Source organism: Perca fluviatilis, chromosome 11 (genome assembly GCF_010015445.1).
Source record: "Perca fluviatilis chromosome 11, GENO_Pfluv_1.0, whole genome shotgun sequence".
NCBI lineage: Eukaryota > Metazoa > Chordata > Actinopteri > Perciformes > Percidae > Perca > Perca fluviatilis.
The window spans coordinates 7,007,401-7,029,463 of record NC_053122.1 but is presented as its reverse complement, the minus strand read 5'-3'; the positions used below and the strand labels follow the sequence as shown (position 1 = coordinate 7,029,463).

Below are 22,063 nucleotides of genomic sequence, written 5' to 3'. Positions count from 1 at the left end.
TTGATTAAATCAACTAATCGATTATTCGATTAAATTGAATAAGTGTTAGTCGACTAAGAATTTCTTCAACAGAGCACAGCCCTAATTTATTCAGATGGATATAGGCCTGCAAGAGGGGCAGGCAGCAACCAAGGACACTTGGGACTTGACACAATGGGACTTTATTAGAGATTCTCTTCAATACTGGAAGGAAATACTTTGGCAAAGTAGTTTATCAAGTTATGGTTCCGATGACGTATTACTTATTATAGTATTAGTAATATACTGACTGAACTTACTGTCTTAACTCTTTGTTGTACATCTTCTAAACATGAACAAACAGTTCACTATTCTGTAAATACATAATCTATAGCCTTCTAACGTGGATATTTTAAAATGAAAGTGAATTATCTTTTTAAGCGCATGTACTTAACAGAGTAGAGTTTGGGGTTGTGGTGGCGCCTGTATTTCTGCTATTCTACCTGTAGAGGACGCCAGTACGCCTCAAATACACATCTGCCTAAAACTCCTCAAAACTCATTTTGACAGTGAAGAAAAAAGCCTTTTACTGCCTTTATGTCCAGTGATTATTGTTACTGTATCTAAAATGGCTCTGGGTGTAGTCATACATGTTTGGGAAAAGGTATATATTACACAAACAATTTAAAATCATGTATAAACCAAACAAAGGAAGGCTTTAGAACATCTCCACTTACTGCAATGAATATGATATTTACCCATAAGGATAATCATACTGACTAAATACGATTGATTGGGAAAAAGGTTGAATTCTGAGCACTTCTGTGGGCGTTCACAAAGCACGGAAAGGCGTCGGTCGGTGAACGTGTTTCTCCGTTTAGGTTCTCTCCAGCCTGGCAGTCAGTGGACACACATACCGGACGAGACGAAGCAACATGAAGGACAACAGTTTGCCCCGAATTGTAGTTATTATCTTGTGCACGGTGGTTTTTATCGCCGTTGTAATTGTTAACGCTTTGGCTGGAGCGGGCAGAGGTAAGTTAAAATAACGCTATTCACACACTTTTTTTTTTATTGCGCCAAGTTAACGTTACAGCGAAATTTTCCTGAATATTTCTATCACTGGCGCATTCAACGTAACATTGTTTGCAACACGTTTAATTTGGCATTTATTACGACACGTGACATGTTTCTCATTGCCTTATTTCACTGTTTTCACTGGTTACGAAACTGTTTTCCCTGGGAGGGAGACTCCCGGACCAGTTAGTTAGCTAATGGCGTATCGCTGGAAACTCTTTAACTTATTGTTGCGTAGCTAACGTAAATTAGCTAGAGTAATGTAAAAACACGGCAGAAAAAACTACTTTAATTCGCGGTGACGTTTACTGAGATGAAAACCCAAATTACATATGCGTTTTCTTACATTACTCTCAATGTTGGTGGATCCAACAGTTTAGCTCGTTGGGTGGAATGTAACGTATGCTGCTCACAGCAATCATAATGAGAGTCCACAGCAACATATCTGGCAACAAAAATACATACAAAACTGTCCCAACAGCAAATTTGCGTTTCCTAGGATGGAGAAGTCATGACGCGCCCTACTAGGCCTCTGATTAGCTAGTATTCGTTGTCTTCTTTGGCTGGATTGGTTTGGTTTAGTTGGGGCGTACAGTACCAAGCCAATCAGAGGCAGAGTAGAGCAGAGTTAGGGCGGGACATGCCTTCGTCATCCTAGGAAACACAAATTCATCTACTGGTGCCATAGACAGTATATAGACTGGTGCTCCTGGAGGTGGGAAAGTTATTAAAAAAAGAAGAAATGACGACATCCATGGGTAGGGTGTGGCATAAACATCCAATTTTGGGATGTTTTTTTTATTTTTTTATATAATGAGCAACAGATGCATCATCAGACGTATCAGAAAATGTCTGTAATACTTTCTTTTTTTTTCCATTTTACAGCGGCATGGCTCGCTCCTTTTCGAACACATTTAAGTAATACGTCTGAAAATATTACACATAATATACCGGAATCGGAAAGGGATTAATTTACAAGGAAGAGACCGTGATTGTTGGTGCATAGATAAACATGAATATGAAATAAACAAACAATAAATGCAGAAACAAATACATAACTCCAACAAACTTTTATGTTTCAGGATTTTTAGACTTTGAAAACAAATGTACTTTCTGCCAAACTCACCAAGAAAGTATAATTCAGAAATGTAATCCAGTATGGCCAACCATAAAACTGATTGGCCATATCGTATTACATTTTGGAAAGACTTTGATAATTATATATTGTGCTAAACAATAAATACAAGTAAATATAACAACTCAGCTACTTCTGGTTCAGCTAACTTGAATGGGGATTAAATGATTTAATTGTGCAGCTCTTCTAGACTTTTCAAAATGTATCAGATGAGATGGATCACACACATCCAGAAACACACACATCCAGTACATAGACAGTGCATGGGATACACAAACCAGGTCAGACTCCTTCAGAAGTAGTGTGAACACTCAAATCTAGCCCAGATATGATTTTTTAGATTTAGACCACTTTCCATATGTGGTCCTTTTTTTTTTTTTTTTTTCTTCAATGCGGCCGCAGTGTGAACAACCAAGGCGGATTTGATGCGACTTTTACGTCATTCTACATCGACCTTTGTCACAATTATTAGCCCTAGACGCAGACATTAAAATAAAAAAAACTTGACTAGGCCTACAAAATGGAGAACAGTGATGGAGCAAGTCAATGGAGGGAGAGTGAGGTGTTAGACCTAATTAGTGTATGCTCATTAATGTCACGGCTGCCATTACACAAACCTTTTGAAATAAAAGCGAAAATGCTGACTTCCTCCATAACCTCCCGAACTTTAGTGCAACAGCGTGCTGCGTCTGATGTCTTTGTTATTGTTCTTTAGTGCATGCGGGTCAGTTCGAAACCGCAAACACTTCACACTGGAATCTGATATAGGCCACATTTTAAAAAGGTCATGTGAACAGCCAAACAAAAAATCTGCGCAAAAGATCCGAAATTAAGCGATTAAGACTTGCGGTGTGAACGTAGCCTTAGTTAATGGGGAAAAAAAAGTATTTTTGGGGCATCACATTATGGGCCAGGAGTCGCGATTCCCCTGGCCCACTTCCTGCGGGCCTGGCCTTATCACCCAAGATCACTGTTGGACTATTTAATGGCGTCGTGACTGAACGGTGCTGTTGTTTTCCAGGTCCTTTCCGTTCCACTACAGGTAATGTGTCGGGCCACTATGAGACAGACATCACTCCAGCTGGCTGGACCTTCTCTATCTGGGGTGTTATCTATACCTGGCTCACCCTGATGGTCCTATACCTCACTACATATGTATTCAGAGGGTAAGCTTGCATCAACATACTGTAATCATACTAGACATTCACACATGCAGATTTAACAATGAACTGGCTATATTAGCCCATATGCACAACCCCTCCCTCCCTCCTCCCCCCAGCATGGACTGAAGTCCAACTTAATACTTGAACAATGGCTGTAACCCTATTACTTCAAATCTCTAATACTGACTGTTGATTTGTGTCTATCCTACTGTCTACTTTATTTAAACTTTATCCTTGCACTGCTATATAGTATTTTATATTACTATGTCTACATTATTCTTTTATATTGTCCATATTTAATGCTGGTCTCTAGACTTTATCCGTGCACTATTAGACTTATTTGCAGTATACCACCATGACACACCCTCTCATAGAGCACCTTACCATGCAGACTGAATCACAGGGTCAGTCCCTGCCCTGGCACTGCAAGCTTCTCGTGCTTATACATCCCTTAGTACATTCATGTGGATTTTTTTATTTAGTATCTTTTCTTTTATTGTTCATATTATTCATGTGGATTTGTTATTTTATCATCCTGTTTATGATGTATGTGGATGTTTTGTGTGATGTCTTTAAGCTACTGGGACCTTGAATGTCCACTTGGGTTCAATAAAGTATCTATCTATCTATCTATCTATCTATCTATCTATCTATCTATCTATCTATCTATCTATCTATCTATCTAATTCATTTGTCTGATAGTCAGAGCAGCATGCAGATGAAACTGCTGTCTCTCTCTCTTCCTGTGAACAGATCCTGGGCTCAGTGTCTGCTGCCCTACTCCTTCTATTTTTGCTGGCTGTCCAACATGGTGATGAACGTGATATGGTTGCTGCTGTGGGATAGAGAGTATGTCTGCATCTTTTACTGATCATTTTATTTATGACATGAGCTACGACGACTACCATTTGAAGTCACTGTTCCATTATCTTTATTGTGACTATTATCGCCTCCGTTCATCACACCCCCAACCGGCCCCGTCAGACACCGCCTACCAAGAGCCTGGGTCTGTCCCAGGTTTCTTCCTAAAAGGGAGTTTTTCTTGGCGAAATTAGTAGAATTGTTGGGTCTTTGTAAATCATAGTGTGGTCTAGACCTACTCTATCTGTAAAGTGTCTCGAGATAACTCTTGTTATGATTTGATACTATAAATAAAATTGAATTGAATTCATTTGCGCAGAAAAAAAAAAAAACTTAAACACCAGACATCAGCGAGGAAAAAGAACAAAGAAGTGTAATGTGGATGAGTGGATGAGTGTATTAGACATTACCGTTTAAAAGAGATTCTGCAGATGATGCCAAACGGTTTTGTCCATTTTCTACGAACCACTCATGTGCTCAATTAGTTTATAGATCAGTTATTACACAGTGGAATTTGTTTGACTGCATCTGAGAAATGTATGAATTTAGACACCTTTAGGCCATCGCATGTTCCAGTTCACTTCAAAAAAAAAAAAGATATAATCCTATAATGATAGGAAAGCAATGAAAGGGGGAGAGAGAGGGGGAAGACATGCAGGAAAATCATCCCAAGTAGGACTCAAACCCCAGACCTTCCGCATCAAGGCATGAACTCTGTACCAACTCTACCAGCTGAGCTGTCCTGGCCACATGTTCCAGTTTACTTTGATTAAGTGAAAACACACAGTGAGAGGGTCAAAGTTCAAGATGAAAACGCAGTTAGCACCCAAAAACAAACATTTTAATGTCCACAGTGTCATGGTTAGCATGGTTATTGCTAAGCCTCATTCCTGATTGAGAGGTCAGCATGTAGCCTAAAGCATCATCTGCTTTATCTCTATTTTAAGATAAATTGGGACCATAATTTAGAAAATGAACATTGTGCTGTATTGGAAAAAACTCGAGAGTACCATAGACTCATTATGAAAATGTTAACTGAGGTATTAAATCAAGTGAGGAGTCTGGGTCATTTTCTCATAGACTTCTATAGAAACGGACTTCATTTTGCGTCCTTAAGTCTTAGAGTAGTCGCTGTATAAATTAAAAATTAGATATCGAGGAAGTTGCAGAATCCATTTTATCAGCTCTCTCTGAAATGTGCACTTGTAATGAAACGATTGATCTTGAGATGCTGCTCCTGTCTCTTTGCAGGTTGATGCTAGCAGCTCTGGTTGTGTTAATCCTGATGGCGATCACCAACTACACTGCTTTGTTCTTCTGTTGCTTTGCCACCGATTACTACGGCCTCTGGTTACAGACGTACCATCGCAAAGACCTGGCCTGTCTCCGAATATTGGTATACGTGTTCAAATGTTTTATTTATTTTAATTACATTTACATAGCGCTTTATCATAGACACTCAAAGCACTTTTGGGGGGGAGGACTGCTCTCTAACACCACCAATGTGTGGCACCCACCTGGGTGATCCACAGCAGCCATACAACGCCAGACGCCAGAACGCTCCCCACACATCCGCTAGTTAGGGACATATTTTTAGTGGTGGGGGAAACCGGAGAAAACCCACACAGAAAGGATTCGAACCCAGAACCTTCTTGCTGTGGGGCCACAGCACTAACCACTGGGCCACCGTGCTGCCCGTGCAAATGTGTTCATTAGGATGAACCCTTTGAGACGTATCATCTCGTTTTGGAGCGGGTCCTAACATATAAATATAATCATAACAAAAGAGAAGTGACAGATAAATAAAAAATCCAATTATTGTTATGACAACGTACATACAACATGCATAAGGCCTCCTGCACACTGCCTGCGTGGCGGCTGCGTGGCGTTTTCTATGTCTTTGCCTTGTCTGTACACATGTATGTTTCCCATTGATACAATTAAATGTTAAACATAAATATATACTGATTTGATTACAGCAAAGACAACATCGGCAGTATTGACGGCAAAATAGGCTCCAGAATATTTCGTTCTGTATTGACAGGTGCAATATTTATCTATTTTTTTTAAATTACATTGATATCTGCATTTATGTCAAAACCTCAACACTTTCAAACATCAACATGTCATTTATTGATATGTACAGTACAGGCCAAAAGTTTGGACACACCTTCTCATTCAGTGTGTTTCTTTATTTTCATGACTATTTACATTGTAGATTCTCACTGAAGGCATCAAAACTATGAATGAACACATATGGAATTATGTACTTACCAAGAAAGTGTGAAATAACTGAAAACATGTCTTATATTTTAGATTCTTCAAAGTAGCCACCCTTTGCTTTTTTTGATAACTCTGCAAACCCTTGGTGTTCTCTCAATGAGCTTCATGAGGTAGTCACCTGAAATGGTTTTACCTTCACAGGTGTGCTTTGTCAGGGTTAATTAGTGGAATTTTTTCCCTTATTAATAAAAAAGCAAAGGGTGGCTACTGAAGAATCTAAAATATAAGACATTGTCATCAGTTATTTCACACTTTTTTGGTAAGTACATAATTCCATATGTGTTCATTCATAGTTTTGATGCCTTCAGTGAGAATCTACAATGTAAATAGTCATGAAAATAAAAAAAACGCATTGAATGAGAAAGTGTGTCCAAACTTTTGGCCTGTACTGCATTTGTGTCAAAATGACATATAAACATCTTTTCCTATTCTATTTTGCCTGGAAACGCTTCCGACACGCTTGCGTGTCTCGTGAAAAATAGACGTCGGTCCGATTTCTAGCATGCACGCGTTTTCGGCGCGGCTCTGACCTGTTAACGTGGGAGCCCAAATAAAAACGGAGGCGGAGGAGGAGAACAGGAGGCCTAAGTTCATAAAAAATAAAAAAACCAAGAGGGGCGAAAAAAACAAAAAAAAAAAAAAAAAGTGTTTTTTTTGAGAAAAACAAAAAAAAAATAATATAAAAAAAATAAAATAAAAAAAAGAATTTTTATGGTTTTTATGGACAGATGGTGCACTAGAAGAGCTGCAAATAACAATTATTCTCATAGTTCTCATCATCATCATAATCTCATCTGTTGATTATTTTCTCGATTAATCGCTTAGCTGCTTGGTCTCCAAAAAGTCAGAAACTGTCGATCAGCGTGATCAGCTGTTAACATTAGTTGGCAGACTGTGTTTTGCTCTTTATTAACTATATTGCTGATGAGCCTCAATGGTTAAGGAATGTCCCCTGTCAATGATGTCATCTTTGTGCTCATAAATGCTCATATGTGCAGGTCCAGAACGGTTTGGCTGTCTACACCACGTGGATTTCCATCGCTTCTCTGATCAACTTCTCGTTGGTTCTCCACCTGTGGGGGGTGGACCGGAGCACGGCGGCAACGGCTTCTCTGTGCATCCTGTTTGCCGAGGTGGCTGGATGGTAAGCGTTGATTGGACGAGGTGACGTGACGGGCATTAGAAAAGTAGAAGAGCCATAGATGCGATACTAGCAGGTTAGCTTTCTTTTAGTTCTGACAATGGCAATATCAGGAATCCATCACCTAATGGCTCGAACTGAAAGTGCTTTGTACAGTAGCTACGATCACATTCTGTCTTTGTCATGATCGTACAGGGCTCCAGGCTGCGCATTTTGCGACCAGTTTTGGAGATGGTGCGAGTATTTTTTTTTTTACGACTACTTGCACATGCGCAACTCGCAAATTTGACACGAAGGAAACGCGACACGCGGGACACGATCCTTGCTCTCCTGGGTGAAAGTCCTGTGTTTTACCCATCCACCATCCCAACCAACCTCCTTATGGGAGTTTTGGCATTTCATACTACTCGCTACGGCGTCAATTCACACGCAATCGCAAGGTAATGTAAGTCAGTGGAGGCCAAACGGCGTTGATAAACACGCTAAAAAGCGAGTATGCGTCTTGATAACACGCCAATAATGGCATACGAATTGGCGTGTCATACATACGCCACTTCATGAGATCAGTCTGTAAGGTGCGTGCCACTAAAATTTTAAAGTTAAAAAAATAAATAAATAAAAAAAGGTAATCTGGAGCCCTGTGCAAGAAAAGTTGATATCTTGATAAATGTTACTAAAGACAGCAGCTGCTAAGGGAAGCTTCAAGTGCAGAAAGTCTGGTATCGGTATCAACCTTTCATTTTCTTATTCAAGTCATCAGCAACATTACGTGGGATCAAATCTATAGAGGTATTGCACTCCAATACATTTTCCTGTTGGTTAATGATTGCTTTGTCTGTGTGTGTGTGTGTGTGTGTGTGTGTGTGTGTGTGTGTGTGTGTGTGTGTGTGTGTGTGTGTGTGTGTGTGTGTGTGTGTGTGTGTGTGTGTGTGTGTGTGTGTGCAGGTTCGTTCTCGAGAACTGGGTGCTGGACCGCTGGGTGCGTAACATCCTGACGGTGTACCCTGTGGTGATCGTGGCTCTGGTTGGGAACATCTTGAAGCATTTTCAGCCAGCTCATCCCACTCCAAATTCTGTGTTTATGGGTGAGTGTAACATAACGGTACCGTCCGCTACCACAGCGGGATCACTACAACTGGGATCAGCGTTTCCTCTGTTGATTTGACCGTGGCGGCCCCCCCACGGCAAACGTTGGCGGCTGCATTGGCGAGTGCATGTCGGAGAATAGCGCAGACACACGAGGATAACTAGCCAGTTGAGATAGTGTGTGTGTGTGTACGTCCTTGAGAACTGTAAGTGGTATAACTTGTGTTGTCAGTTCATTTAAGCCTGATCTTGCAAATTTAAGTTAACTGGTGATTTTCCTTGTTGTGTTCTTCACCTGCTCGCTAAATTGCACGCGGCTGTCGATTCGATATAATAGCGACTGGTGAACGCCCTCGCCCACGTTTGTATTTTAGGTGCATTACTAACATGCTGAAGTAGTTGCACTGCATTAAGATAATGTCATTAATAGTGGGTTTATGGTTATTTGCTACAGAATGCTTAGCCTATATGTCAAGATCAAAGTTGGCCTATATAGTAACTCAAAAAATACAGTTCAACCACAACTGAAAATATGCCTCATTGTGTGTGTGAATAGAGGGGAATAAATATGTTAGTTTGTGTTGCAGCGAAGTGTCAGTTCCGTTTCATGGTGGGGGGGGGAGGCACCCCCACTGCTAAAAAAAAATCCTAAAGGAAACACTGACTGCGATTTCCCCAGCAACAGCCCTACTTCCCTCTTTACAGCAGTGCCTAACAAGCTAAATATTTATCTGACATCTGACTTCATCTAACACTTAGTTGACTGTTGGACAGAACAGTCCAAATCCATACAAACTGTATCAATGGCATTTTCCTACAGTGACATGTTGCCTTTTTATGCTAAAATGATTATGACCTAAAATGATTTCCATTAAAGTTGGAGGTAGGGATCGACCGATAGGCTACTGGTTTTTCAAGGCTGATATTGATACCAATTATTAGTAGTTAATGAAACCGATAGCCGATATTTAGAGTGGAAATTAAAATCTTTAAGTCAAAAATAAGATTTTGCGTGGCCGGGTTGGCTCAGCGGGTAGAGCAGGCGCACATATACTTGGAGGTTTATGCCTCGACGCAGAGGTCCAGGGTTGGAGTCCGACCTGTGACGATTTCCTGCATGTCTTCCCCCTCTCTCTGTCCCCTTTCTCATCTAGCTGTCCTGTCAAAGTAAAGGTGGAAAAGCCCCAAAAAGAGTCTTAAAAAGAAAAATAGAAGATGATTTTGGAATGTTACAAACTCTTAAACTTTGTTTAAATGCTTTAAGCAATTATTTAAGCAATTATAAACATTCAACATAATACCCAGTAAAAGATCAGATGGTGTTGTGGGCGGGACATTAAGTCAGACTCAGTGGTGAGTGTAACCGAAGCAGAGGCACAGACACAGAGCTGCAGTAGCAAACTTTTTAATTCATTAACTTTATCGGTTATCAGGCAAATAAAACGCCGATGCAGATCATCTGCAAACTGCCAAATAGTGGACCGATAATCGTTTTATCCCCACTTGGAGGGTGACTTAAGTTTTGGTGGCTGACCCGATCACCTGCCGTTGCGTTTTCTTTTTCTTTTGTGTCCAACCAGTTGTCCTGCTGGTGTTGGCGTGTGTCCTGCTGGTGTCCCGACTCTGTACCGTCATCTGGAGAAACAAATGGCGGCCCCTCCACTCCCCAGGCTCTGCACGGCTGATGATATCGCCCCTCGATGGCAGTAAATTCAAGATCTTCTCTTAAACAAGAGGAACTTGTACATTTTCCTCCTGTCCTGCTCTCAGGCCACTCTTAAATACATTTTCACACAAGCCACTGCAATGCTCCCTGAGGTTTCAAACTCATGAAGGTGTTTAACTTGTCATGGATTTGCATAGACAACATGGATAAGACCTGTATTTCTTTAAATAGATAAAAAGAAAGAAAGTGTTCAGAGTCTGTAATGGGAAGGCAAGAAAACATCTCTTTTCTCAAACTGCAATTTAGAAAATGCAAGACTTTCTTTGAAATATGAATAAACTGCTATAACTGTTTACCACTACTTACCATTAAGTTTTGCCTATTTTTAAAGCACTTTTTATACAAATGCATGCGTGTGCATTTCGTTATCATGTTTTGTATGGCTATTTTAAGGCAGTTTTATTGTTGCTTTTATTGCTTTCTTTATTTGTGTATCTATTCAGTGACAATAGACCATATACTGTCAATATATGTTGGCTTTTATACATTACCATTTTAATAAAATATTTGGGAGCTTTTTGCTGCTAATTAAAGAATTCTTTTAAACATCCTAATGCTGTCTGCTTTTCTGAAGAAATGTATAAAATCTACTGCAAAAACACTATTTTGCTGAAATGCACAATAAAGATATATCGGTTCATGGAGTGTGTTTATTTATAAAACCGAGAACAGACATGAAGATTACTGAAACAAAGATTAGACATTCCACGCTTATAATATATTATAATATAACAACAAGTCAGTGCAGAGGTGCATTCACTAATGGATTTACATTGCCAGACTTATCTGTACAGCGCTGTGGAGTAAGGTCTGGCTACACCATAGATCATTCTGTTATAGAAAAAAATGTTTAAAAAAAAAAGTCATTAAAAAGGTCATTGTATAGTATGTAGAAAAAAAGTCATAGTATAGCATGTCGAAAAAAAGCTTTATAAAGTCATAGTATAGTACATCCAAAACAAAAGTATATTATCTTGAAAAAATTCATGAAATATTCATAGTACAGCATGTTGAAAAAAGTCCTAGTGTAGTAGGTCGAAAAAAAGTCATAGTATGTTCAAAAAAGTCATGAAATAGTCATAGTTCCGCATGTCGAGAAAAGTCATAGTATAATATGTCAAAATAAAGTCATGAAAAATTCATAGTATAGTATCTCGAAAAAAGTCATAATACAGTATCTTGAAAAAAGTAAAAAAAAAACAGTATAGCATGTCGAATAAAGGACAAAACAATCGTATAGCAGGTCGTAAATACAGTACAGTACATAAATAAGTCATGAAAAAGGTAATTGTATAGTATATCGAAATAAAGTCATAAAAAAGTCATAGTATACTATGACTATTTCATGACTTTTTTCAAGATGCTATACTATGACTTTTTTTCGACATGCTAGTTTTTTATGACTCATAAAAGTATAGTGTCTTGAAAAAGTCCTAGTATAGTAGGTCGAAAAAAGTTTTAAAAAGTCATAGTATAGTATGTGAAAAAAAAGCCATAGTATAAAAAGAAAAAAAGTCATGAAAAAGTCATTGTACAGTATCTCGAATAAAGTCATAATATAGCATGTAGACAAAAGTCATGAAAAATTAATTGTATAGTGTGTCAAAAAAAAAGCCATAAAAAAGTCATGGTATAGTATTCGAAAAAACAAAAAAAAAGTCATAGTATAGTTATTAAAAAAGTTATGAAAAAGTCATAGTATGGCATGTCGAAAAAAAGTAACAAAAAAGTCACAGTATAGTATGTTGAAGAAGTGATAAAATGTCATAGTATAGTATGTAAAAAAAAAAAGTAATAATATAGTATGTCGAAAAAGGCCATAGAATTGTAAGTAAAAAAAAAAGTAATAATAAAGTCATAGTATGTCAGAGAACATCTGGAAGAACATGCAAACATCACACAATAAGGTCCAGTCCGGACTGGGGCCCGAACAAAGGTTAAGAGTCTGCAGTGTCTATTTGCTGGTGCTAGTTGGAGCTGTGCTAACCATTGAGCAACCAAACAACCAATTATGGTATTTTGAAAACAGTCATAGCCTAGTATGTCGAAAAAGGTCATAGTATAGTGTGTTGAAAAAAAGTAGTAAAACTTCATAGTAGCCTATAGTATATCCCCAAAAGCAGTACTATTAATATATCGGGGAAAAAAAGTTATTAAAAAGTCATAGTAAATGTCTAAGAAAGTCTAAAAGAACATGTAAACTCTACACAATAAGGTCCAGTCCGGACTGGGGATCATAGTCTGCAGTGTTTCTATTTGCTGGTGCCAGGAGCTGTGCTTACCACTGAGCTTTCATGCCACCGAATATATTTTGAATTATAAAAAATTCATAGCATAGTATGTAAAAAAAAAAAAAATAATAAAAACAGTCATAATATAGTATGTCAAAGGAAGTCTGGAAGAACATACAAGCTCCAAAAAAGCTCAACATTTTGATATTTGAATGGTTTTTGTAGCTGAAAGTATGCAGAAGTAGGGGTGGGAATCCCCAGAGGCCTCACGATACAATATCACCACGATACTTGTGTCACGATACAATATTATTGCGATTTTAAGATATTGCAATATTCTGCGATATATTGCAATTTATTACCTTTTTTTCCAACTTCAAATTTTTCCCAATTTCAAATTATGTCCCCAAAAGAAAACTTTGTCAACATCTGTTTTATCTAAAAAGATACATTTCTCTGTTTGTTCATCTCACTTCAATTTTATTGCTGCAAAATGGGATTGTCAAGCAGACAAACTGACCAACACATATATAATAAAAGATCCATACTTGGCGTCTGTGTATCGATACAGTATTGCGATACTATGCTGTATCGATTTTTCCCCCCACCCCTATGCAGAAGTAGTAGGCGACAGAAAGTCGTACGGAAGAATCGGATAAACATACTTTAACCATTTTTAGAGATTTGTTTTGGGGCATTTCAGCCTTTAATGGAAAGGACAGCTAGATATGAAAGGGTGGGGGGAAGACATGTAGGTAATTGTCCAGGTCGGACTCGAACCCTAGAGCTTCTGCGTCGAGGAATACACCTCTATATATGTGCGTCTGCGCTACCAACTGAGCTGACCCGGCCACAGCATCCACACAATTAATTCTCCAGTCCTTTGGGTGGCGGTAATGAAGCTGCGCACCACCAATATATCCAAAGAGGTAAAAGAAGAGGAAGTGAAGAAGTGAGGAAGTGGCAGCGCTGGTGGAAAACTGACTACTGGACAGCACGGTTGCTAGTGTCTGCTGTCCATAACGGCCGCCTTGCGTTGAACAATCGTTACTATCGTGTCCAAAAATGTCTAAAAACTCACTTTCCGACCGGTTTAGGAAAGTAGACGTTGATGAATACGACGAGAATAAGTTTGTGGACGAGGAAGAAGGAGGAGAGAACCAGGGAGGTCCGGACGAAGCAGAAGTAGACGCTTTGCTCAGACAATATCCTTTAAACGTCAATTCACGTTAACGTTCCTTAAAAACGTTAAGTCTTTTCGGACCGGGTCCACGAGCTAGCTACGTAACACGTTTCTGTTCCGTTGGCCTGAGGCGTTATACGATAGATTAGAGGGCTAAAAGAAGGGCAAAATATGGATTTAAGGTAATATTTATGCTCTCATTCAAATTGTTTTAAATTATAGTCATGTTATGAGACATGGGGGACATTTATTTGGCAGTTGGCACAACGTTGAGTAGCTTAATTAAAGAAACCCAACAACCGTTAAGTTGTCATAGCAGCGTTTCCGGGTGTCATTTCACCGGGTGTGGTCGCGTCACTAGTTGTCAGTAAAAATGAGTTGATAATATATGGAACTTTAGTGTTTTTTATTTTATTTTGTACTTTTTATTGGTATTTTGGTAACTTTATTGTTTTAACCAGACTTTATTTGTGTGTGTGTGTGTGTGTGTGTGTGTTCTTGTTTAACTATATTCGTGGGGTCCAAAAACCGGGAGTCCAGTATATGGGGTTCCGACAGCATTGTGGGGCCAAAATGCTGGACTCCACAACTTTAAAGAGCTGTTTGAGGGTTAAGACTTGGTTTTAGGATTAGGGTTATGGTTAGGGTAAGGGTTAAGGTTAGGCATTTAGTTGTGATGGTTAAGGTTAGGGTAAGAGTTCAAGTTAGGCATTTAGTTGTGATGGTTAGGGTAAGGGGCTAGGGAATGCATTATGTCAATGGCGGGTCCCCACAAAGATAGTGCTACAAACCTGTGTGTGTGTGTGTGTGTGTGTGTGTGTGTGTGTGTGTGTGTGTGTGTGTGTGTGTGTGTGTGTGTGTGTGTGTGTGTGTGTGTGTGTGTGTGTGTGTGTGTGTGTGTGTGTGTGATATACAGATATAAATGTGCAGACAAAGACTTTTTAGGGGAACGGAGCAAAGATGCAAGCATCTCTGGTAAATCAAACACTGTGTATAACATATAACACAATTAGGCATTAATTATTATTATTATTATTATTACAGCGTTATTTCCACCATACTTTTTTCCTGAAACAGAAATATTGTTCTGCTGTATTTTCAAGCTGGTTTAAAAGACAAACTCAATACTTGGAACACAATAAAAGCATACGTGGGAAGGGAGACCCAGAGCTCAAACACAAGTCAAGGAGGCTTCTATTTGACAGATGAAAATACTTCAGATCTGTCTGGTTCCCCGACACTTGAGGATCTGAAAATGTCCAGTACTTGAAAGTATTTCATTTTGATAGGGAAGAAGAAGAAAAAACAAGGCGATGCTCAGTTAGCAAAGACATCAATCAAATGCAAAATATGACGAAGCTCCTGTTGACGTATAGCCTGCATTTTTTGATCTATTCCCTCAGCGTTTTCCTTTTTCTTATTCTTCAGAGACCAAAGGAGGATGCTGTGGTGGCAGCGTACCGTGTAGAAAACACTTTCTCTCATTTCTTTAGATGTATTTGGTAGAGTAATGTGATGTAGGCCTACATGTATCTCTGTCACTGGAACTGTGTAGTCCTTGACTTGTTTTGCAAGGGGAACATGAATGCAGCTCTCCAAGCAGTGCTAAAGAATCCTCCAATCAACACCAAGAACCAGGTCGCCAAGGTATGTAATGGTCTTGACTAAGTGCAGTAACACTCTCAGAATGGGACGATGGAGAAAGTGCCTCTCCACTTTGAGTCCTGACCCTCCTCGTAGGGCTGCACGATATATGAGGAAAATATTAAGGGTGGGAATCACCAGAGGCCTCACGATACGATATCATCCCGATACTTATGTCACGATACGATATTATTGCGATTTTAAACATATTGCAAAATATTCTGCGATATATTGCAATGTATTTACCTTTTTTCCAACTTCAGATTTTTCCCAATTTCAAATGATGTCCCGAAAGGACAAATTTGTCAACATCTGTTTTATCTAAAAAGATACATTTCTCTGTCTGTTCATCTCACTTCAATTTTATTGGTGCAAAATCAGATTGTCAAGCAGACAAACTGACCAAGACATATATAATAAAAGATCGATACTTGGCGTCTGTGTATCGATACAGTATTGCCGCGAAAAATATCGCGATACTCTGCTGTATCGATTTTTTTCCCCCCAACCCCTAGAAAATATGCGATACGCGATAACGTCATTGAACATCGCCAGGGTTTCCCGCAGCACACCAGGACTCTCAGAGTGACTGCAAGTCTCTCTGGTAAACTTACCGGGTTAAGATGAGCTCTTTTATGGCCAATGAAAGGCTCGATCCCACCAAGTAGGTCATCCAATCAGATCGAAGCGTTGACGGCAATGCTGCTGCCAGTTCTGCCGTTGTTTTACCTTTTTCTTCTTCTTCTACTCAGTTCTGCCTTTCTGTTGCTTTCAGCATTCTTTTAAAATACAACAAATTGCTTGTTGAATTTAAAACAAATAATAATTTCTAACATTCTTTTATTGAACAAATTGAACATTTGAATTGACAATGACAGGCACTACTAAAAAAAGAATGACCGTTACACTTTTAAAGTGCAGTTTTCTACCGATATGTTCTTTCAACTAACACAAGAAATCTCGTAGAGTCTATCGCGATATGTCGCAGTCTTTCGTGATATGTATATTGCGCCAGTTGATATTGCGATGACAATTTAAAAAAAAAAAAACTATATATTGTGCAGCCCTACCTCCTCGCAATCTTTATGTATCACCGGATGCCAGTGACATTCAACCCATTACAGCATTTATGAGCAAACTTGTATATTTGTCAGCATGTAACGATTGTTTTTGTTTGCAAATGTACCATTTGTTAGTAGGAGTAGAATGCTTAAAAATGTGTCAAAATGATTTATTATTCATTAAATGGTAAGTCCTAGCACAAGCAGGGTGGATGTAGTGTTTCGGTTGTTTATGGCAGAAAAGGGAAGTGGAGGCAAAGCGAAGCATTTCCTGTGACAAAAGGAAACGGGGGCTGTGGAGATATGCGTCTGTCACGTCTATGCTAATTATCCAGTCACATATTAGATACATCAGCAGATGTTACAGCATGCGCAAAAAGCCTTTTATTAACGTAAAAAGGTAGCATGTGAGCGGGAAAGGAATGGTAGATGGGAGAACACTTGCACTGGATTATTGTCACGGCAAATTTCGAGATCCTCTTTTTACTTCTCCATCTTTTTCCATCTTCCAGTAACGTTTGGGATTCTGTTGTTAATGCCCGTAATCAGGGTCCAGAATCAGCCCCATCCACAAGCCAAATGCTGCTAAACTATCTAAGTGGCTGGTAGATGTTCTTCACTCACAAGCCAAAAATCAATGGTGATCTATTGAGCGGCTGGTACAGTTTGAACATTTACTAGCCATTTGGCTGGTGGACTAAAAGGTCAATTTTGGACCCTGCCCGTAAATGTCTGTTGTGTCATTTTGCATGCACTCCATTTAAGTTCTAATTCAAACTCCTGTTTAAATAGGATGCATAGCTCATTTAATGACATGTCATAGAAATGCCTGTGTATTGAGTCCCAACCTATGTAGATCTAACAGAGTGTCTGTGTGCCTTCCTGGTGATCTTGCTGGTTTGCTGCAGGGTGGGAGACCACATTTTGTCTTCACCAATAAGTCATAAACTCTTTTGAGTTTAAAAATGTTTTTTTTTTGTATGTGTTTTGTTGTAAACAATAATGTAGGTTATGTGATGTAACATGTGGTGCGCAATTTGTGTGTGTGAATGATTTCCCCCTGTTTTGTATGTTGGTAATAGCTGGGCTTGTTGGTTTGTTTAAAATTAATAAAATATATCGTATAAAGTGTGTGTGTGTGTGTGTGTGTGTGTGTGTGTGTGTGTGTGTGTGTGTGTGTGTGTGTCTTAGTCTTTATTGTCATTGTACATGTACAATAAAATTGAATGCAGTCCTTTCAGGAAAATAATAAATACATGTCCCCAAGTCACTATAAAATATAAATAGTGTGTCTGTGTGTGTCTGTGTGTGTCTGTGTGTGTGTGTGTGTGTGTGTGTTTGCTTGTTTGCTTGTGTTGGTAGGAGCGAGCCGAGCAGCTGGTGGTCAAAGTGCTGAGCAGTTTTAAGAGCGGCGACATAGAGAAGGCCGTGGGCTCGCTGGACAAAGCTGGAGTGGACCTGCTGATGAAATACATCTACAGAGGCTTCGAAACCCCGTCGGACAACAGCAGCGCCGTGCTGCTGCAGTGGCATGAGAAGGTACGCGGTTTGTCATTAATTATACAAACAAGGCTCCTACAAATTTCCAGAAAAAAATTAAAAGCAAGAAATATCTTTTTGTTCTAGTTGGGGAAGTTGCCATACATAAGGAAAGATTTGTGAAAATCCTGATTTTAATTTGGTGACATCACCACCGTTACACAGACGTTAACCGGAGCTTTAGACCAGGGATGCACCGAATCCAGGATTGGGCTTCAGATTCGGCCGAATATTTGGCTTTTTAACGGGGTTCGCTTTCTTTCGAATTTTTTCCCACCGAACCGAACCCTACTCTTGCACTCCGCACGCTATGCTGGTCGACGTAATGACGGCGCCGTTGATGGACCTTTTTTTTTTTTATGTCAGACATGTTGACATGTCATAGTAGGAAAAGCACAGGTGTATTAAACCATTACTGATGGCTGCATTCCACTTAGGAGAGACCCTGGTATTAAACCATTAATGATGGCTGCATTCCACTTAGGAGAGACCCTGGTATTAAACCATTAATGATGGCTGCATTCCACTTAGGAGAGGTCCTGGTATTAAACCATTAATGATGGCTGCATTCCACTTAGGAGAGGTCCTGGTATTAAACCATTAATGATGGCTGCATTCCACTTAGGAGAGACCCTGGTATTAAACCATTAATGATGGCTGCATTCCACTTAGGAGAGGTCCCGGTATTAAACCATTAATGATGGCTGCATTCCACTTAGGAGAGGTCCTGGTATTAAACCATTACTGATGGCTGCATTCCACTTAGGAGAGGTCCTGGTATTAAACCATTACTGATGGCTGCATTCCACTTAGGAGAGACCCTGGTATTAAACCATTACTGATGGCTGCATTCCACTTAGGAGAGGTCCTGGTATTAAACCATTAATGATGGCTGCATTCCACTTAGGAGAGACCCTGGTATTAAACCATTACTGATGGCTGCATTCCACTTAGGAGAGACCCTGGTATTAAACCATTAATGATGGCTGCATTCCACTTAGAGAGGCCCTGGTATTAAACCATTACTGATGGCTGCATTCCACTTAGGAGAGAGTCCCTGGTATTAAACCATTAATGATGGCTGCATTCCACTTAGGAGAGGTCCTGGTATTAAAACCATTAATGATGGCTGCATTCCACTTAGCAGAGGTCCCGTTATTAAAGCCATTACTGTGCTTACTTTTTGTTTTTCTTGGGGGGGGGGGTTGTTTTTAAATTATTATTGTTGTTTTTTTTTTTTGGGGGAGGCTTTTTTTTTTTTAATTTTAGCTTTTTTTTTCTACTATGACAAGTCAACATGTCTGCTGTGAAAAAGGTCCATTAAGGGAAGGTGTTTACGAAGGTGGAGCGTTCAACGCAGTAGGCTGTGAGAAAGTGAAAATGGAACTGGTGGGCAGAAAAGTTTTTGTTTGGCAGTACTTTCAGTCAAAAGAAGACCATTCAAGTCCAGCTACATGTTCAATCTGCAACGCCGATTTGTCTGGTGGTGGCGAGGACCCTAAACTATACACAACATGGCCGCTGTTACAACATCTGGTACGAAACATCCGAAAGAATACGAGTTGTGCGTGAAGGAGTCTCCAGACAGCAGCCAGAATGCAGCAACTTCAGGTACATTACCTCCATTAATGGGTTTACCGTGTTCATGGACTGAGGATGGGAGTAGGATTCGGTATTCGGTTTTCGGATTCGGCCGAATCTTAACCAGTGGATTCGGTATTCGGCCGAAACCCAAAAAATCTGGATTCGGTGCATCCCTACTTTAGACAAACCCAGGGTAACTCTGTCGTCTAAACCACTTATTTGGAAGGAGAAAAGAAGGTGTCCACCCCTGAAATGTTCATTCTTTTTTTTTCTTTTGCTCAGTAAAACTCTCTGACTAGGGCTGCGACTAACGATTATTTCATTTGTCGATTGATGCGTCAGATATTTTCTCGACCAATCGATTGTTTGGTCTATGGAGTGCCAGAAAAATGGTGAAAACTGTGGATCGGCGTTTCCCCAAAGCCCACGATGACGTCCTCAAATGTCTTGTTTAGTCCACAATAAATAGTTGGTGAATAGTTGAGAACTAATCAAGGACTCTTTGCAGCTCTACACTGCACTGCGCCTGATATCAGCCTGTGGTGTGTGTGTGTGTGTGTGTGTGTGTGTGTGTGTGTGTGTGTGTGTGTGTGTGTGTGTGTGTGTGTGTGTGTGTGTGTGTGTGTGTGTGTCCGTCCACAGGCTCTGGCGGTGGGGGGAGTGGGCTCTATTGTCCGAGTCCTGACTGCCAGGAAGACGGTCTGATCCTCGCAGGAAGTCCTTCTGCCAAGCGGGCATTAGACAGTCATCTGGCCAAACACCAGATCACCGGGCCTTCCTGTTTTTTGGACATGATTCCTGTTTATTTTTATACTGAAGCCGAGTGCCCTCCGCAGTTCTTTCCTCTGTTTTTTCTTCTTCTCCTTCTTCTTCTGCATTCACTATTTTCAATCACACCTCTGGAATTTAGAAGTGCAGACAGACAGACAGACAGGCAGACAGACAGACAGGTGCTGGCACCTTAAACTGTCTCTGTGTGTGTGTGTTTGTGTGCCAGCCAGCCATGCAGAGAGAGAACAGACACATTTCAGACGCTTGACTCGGACACAATCTCGCCAAAGCAGCTCTACGCTCTTTTTTTTTTTTTTCTCTTTTCTTCTCCAAACTGCCTCCCTGCTGCTCCGATGCCTCAGCGCTCCTCCTCCTCCTCCTCCTCCTCCTCCTCCTCCTCCTTTCTCTCCGAGTCATCCAGGTTGAGGCGTTTGCTCCTGAATGGGCTGCCAGAGACTGGAGACTGGGTTTTCCCTGCCTTTTGCCCAGTGCATGCTGGGATTGGAGTGCTTTTTTTCTTTTCCCCTCATCTTTTTTCATCATTCTAACATTGTGAACTTCTTTGATTGTTGACTCTTTTTTTTTTTTTTTTACTTACACCACATTGTTGTGTGTAGCCTGGCTTACATTGGGGTTTTTATATCTGAAAGAAGCAACAAAATAAAGTACTAAAGCCAAGGCTCTAATAAATGTTTGTTTAATTCATGCAACAAATGCAACATTTCCTTATTTTCTCATTCGCTTTAAGCTTATGTCTATAATTGATTAAAGACCACAAGAAAACATCATGCCCAAGCTACCAGCTAGCTTATATTATTGTGTATAATTTGGAGTTGCACCTTGTCGATTATTTTGTCGATCAGTTATTTGGTCTATAAAATGTCAGAAAATTGTGAAAAATATCGATCAGTTTTTCAAATGTCTCGTTCTGTCCACAACTCAGATATTCACGTTCCTGTCACAGAGGAGAGAAGACACTAGAACAATATTCACATTTAACAAGCTGCAATCGGAGAATTTTGAGTTTTTTTTTTTTTCTTAAATAATGACTCAAACTGATGATTTGCTTTTTAAAATATTGACAGCGATTAATTTAATAGTTGACAACCATTCGATTAACCCTTTGCGTTGGCTTCATCGCCACCATGCAACTTTTGGTTTCCCGGGTGAAAATTTAAAATGAAAACCTATTTTTCAGCGGTTTCGGTCACCTTTTTTCGCACATTTTTATCACTTTCCTCAACATTTTAGTCACTTTTTGACATTTTGTCACTTTTCCCGATGTCTTTGTCGATTTCTTTCTGCACTTTTTGTGCCGTTTATGTTTTTTTTGTTTCCAACGTTCTTTGATCGTGCTTTTTTCCAAATGCTATAAAATTGAATAAAACACCCAAATTCAATGTAAGTAGTGAACTGATCATTTAATTTACTTGTGAAGATTGTGCGTATGGAACCATCCACTTTATTTTTTGGGACAATTTGGTTGAAAGAAACCCAAATTTCTGATAGAGAAACTTTTTGAAAATGGGTCAAATTTGACCCGAGGACACCAGGAGGGTTAGATGCCGTTAACGCAGCTCTAAAACTAGACCTTATACAGTACAGGCCAAAAGTTTGGAC

General features: G+C 39.7%; 2 protein-coding genes across 2 annotated transcripts; both read left to right on the top strand.

Annotated features, from left to right (window-relative positions):
• Nucleotides 1–795: 795 nt before the first annotated feature.
• On the top strand, nucleotides 796–11,070 carry LOC120568987. The gene is made up of 7 exons (XM_039816767.1): nucleotides 796–993; nucleotides 3,192–3,336; nucleotides 4,087–4,182; nucleotides 5,446–5,590; nucleotides 7,476–7,621; nucleotides 8,564–8,703; nucleotides 10,285–11,070. Exons 1-7 carry the CDS (start codon nucleotides 894–896, stop codon nucleotides 10,431–10,433), a joined length of 921 nt encoding a protein of 306 aa, XP_039672701.1. The 5' UTR covers nucleotides 796–893; the 3' UTR covers nucleotides 10,434–11,070.
• Nucleotides 11,071–13,593: 2,523 nt separating this feature from the next.
• On the top strand, nucleotides 13,594–21,343 carry LOC120568998 (actin-related protein 2/3 complex subunit 5-like). Its single transcript, XM_039816778.1, has 4 exons — nucleotides 13,594–13,866; nucleotides 15,419–15,491; nucleotides 17,912–18,088; nucleotides 20,315–21,343. The coding sequence occupies exons 1-4, from the start codon at nucleotides 13,727–13,729 to the stop codon at nucleotides 20,375–20,377; spliced, it is 453 nt and encodes a 150-aa protein (XP_039672712.1). The 5' UTR covers nucleotides 13,594–13,726; the 3' UTR covers nucleotides 20,378–21,343.
• Nucleotides 21,344–22,063: the final 720 nt, after the last annotated feature.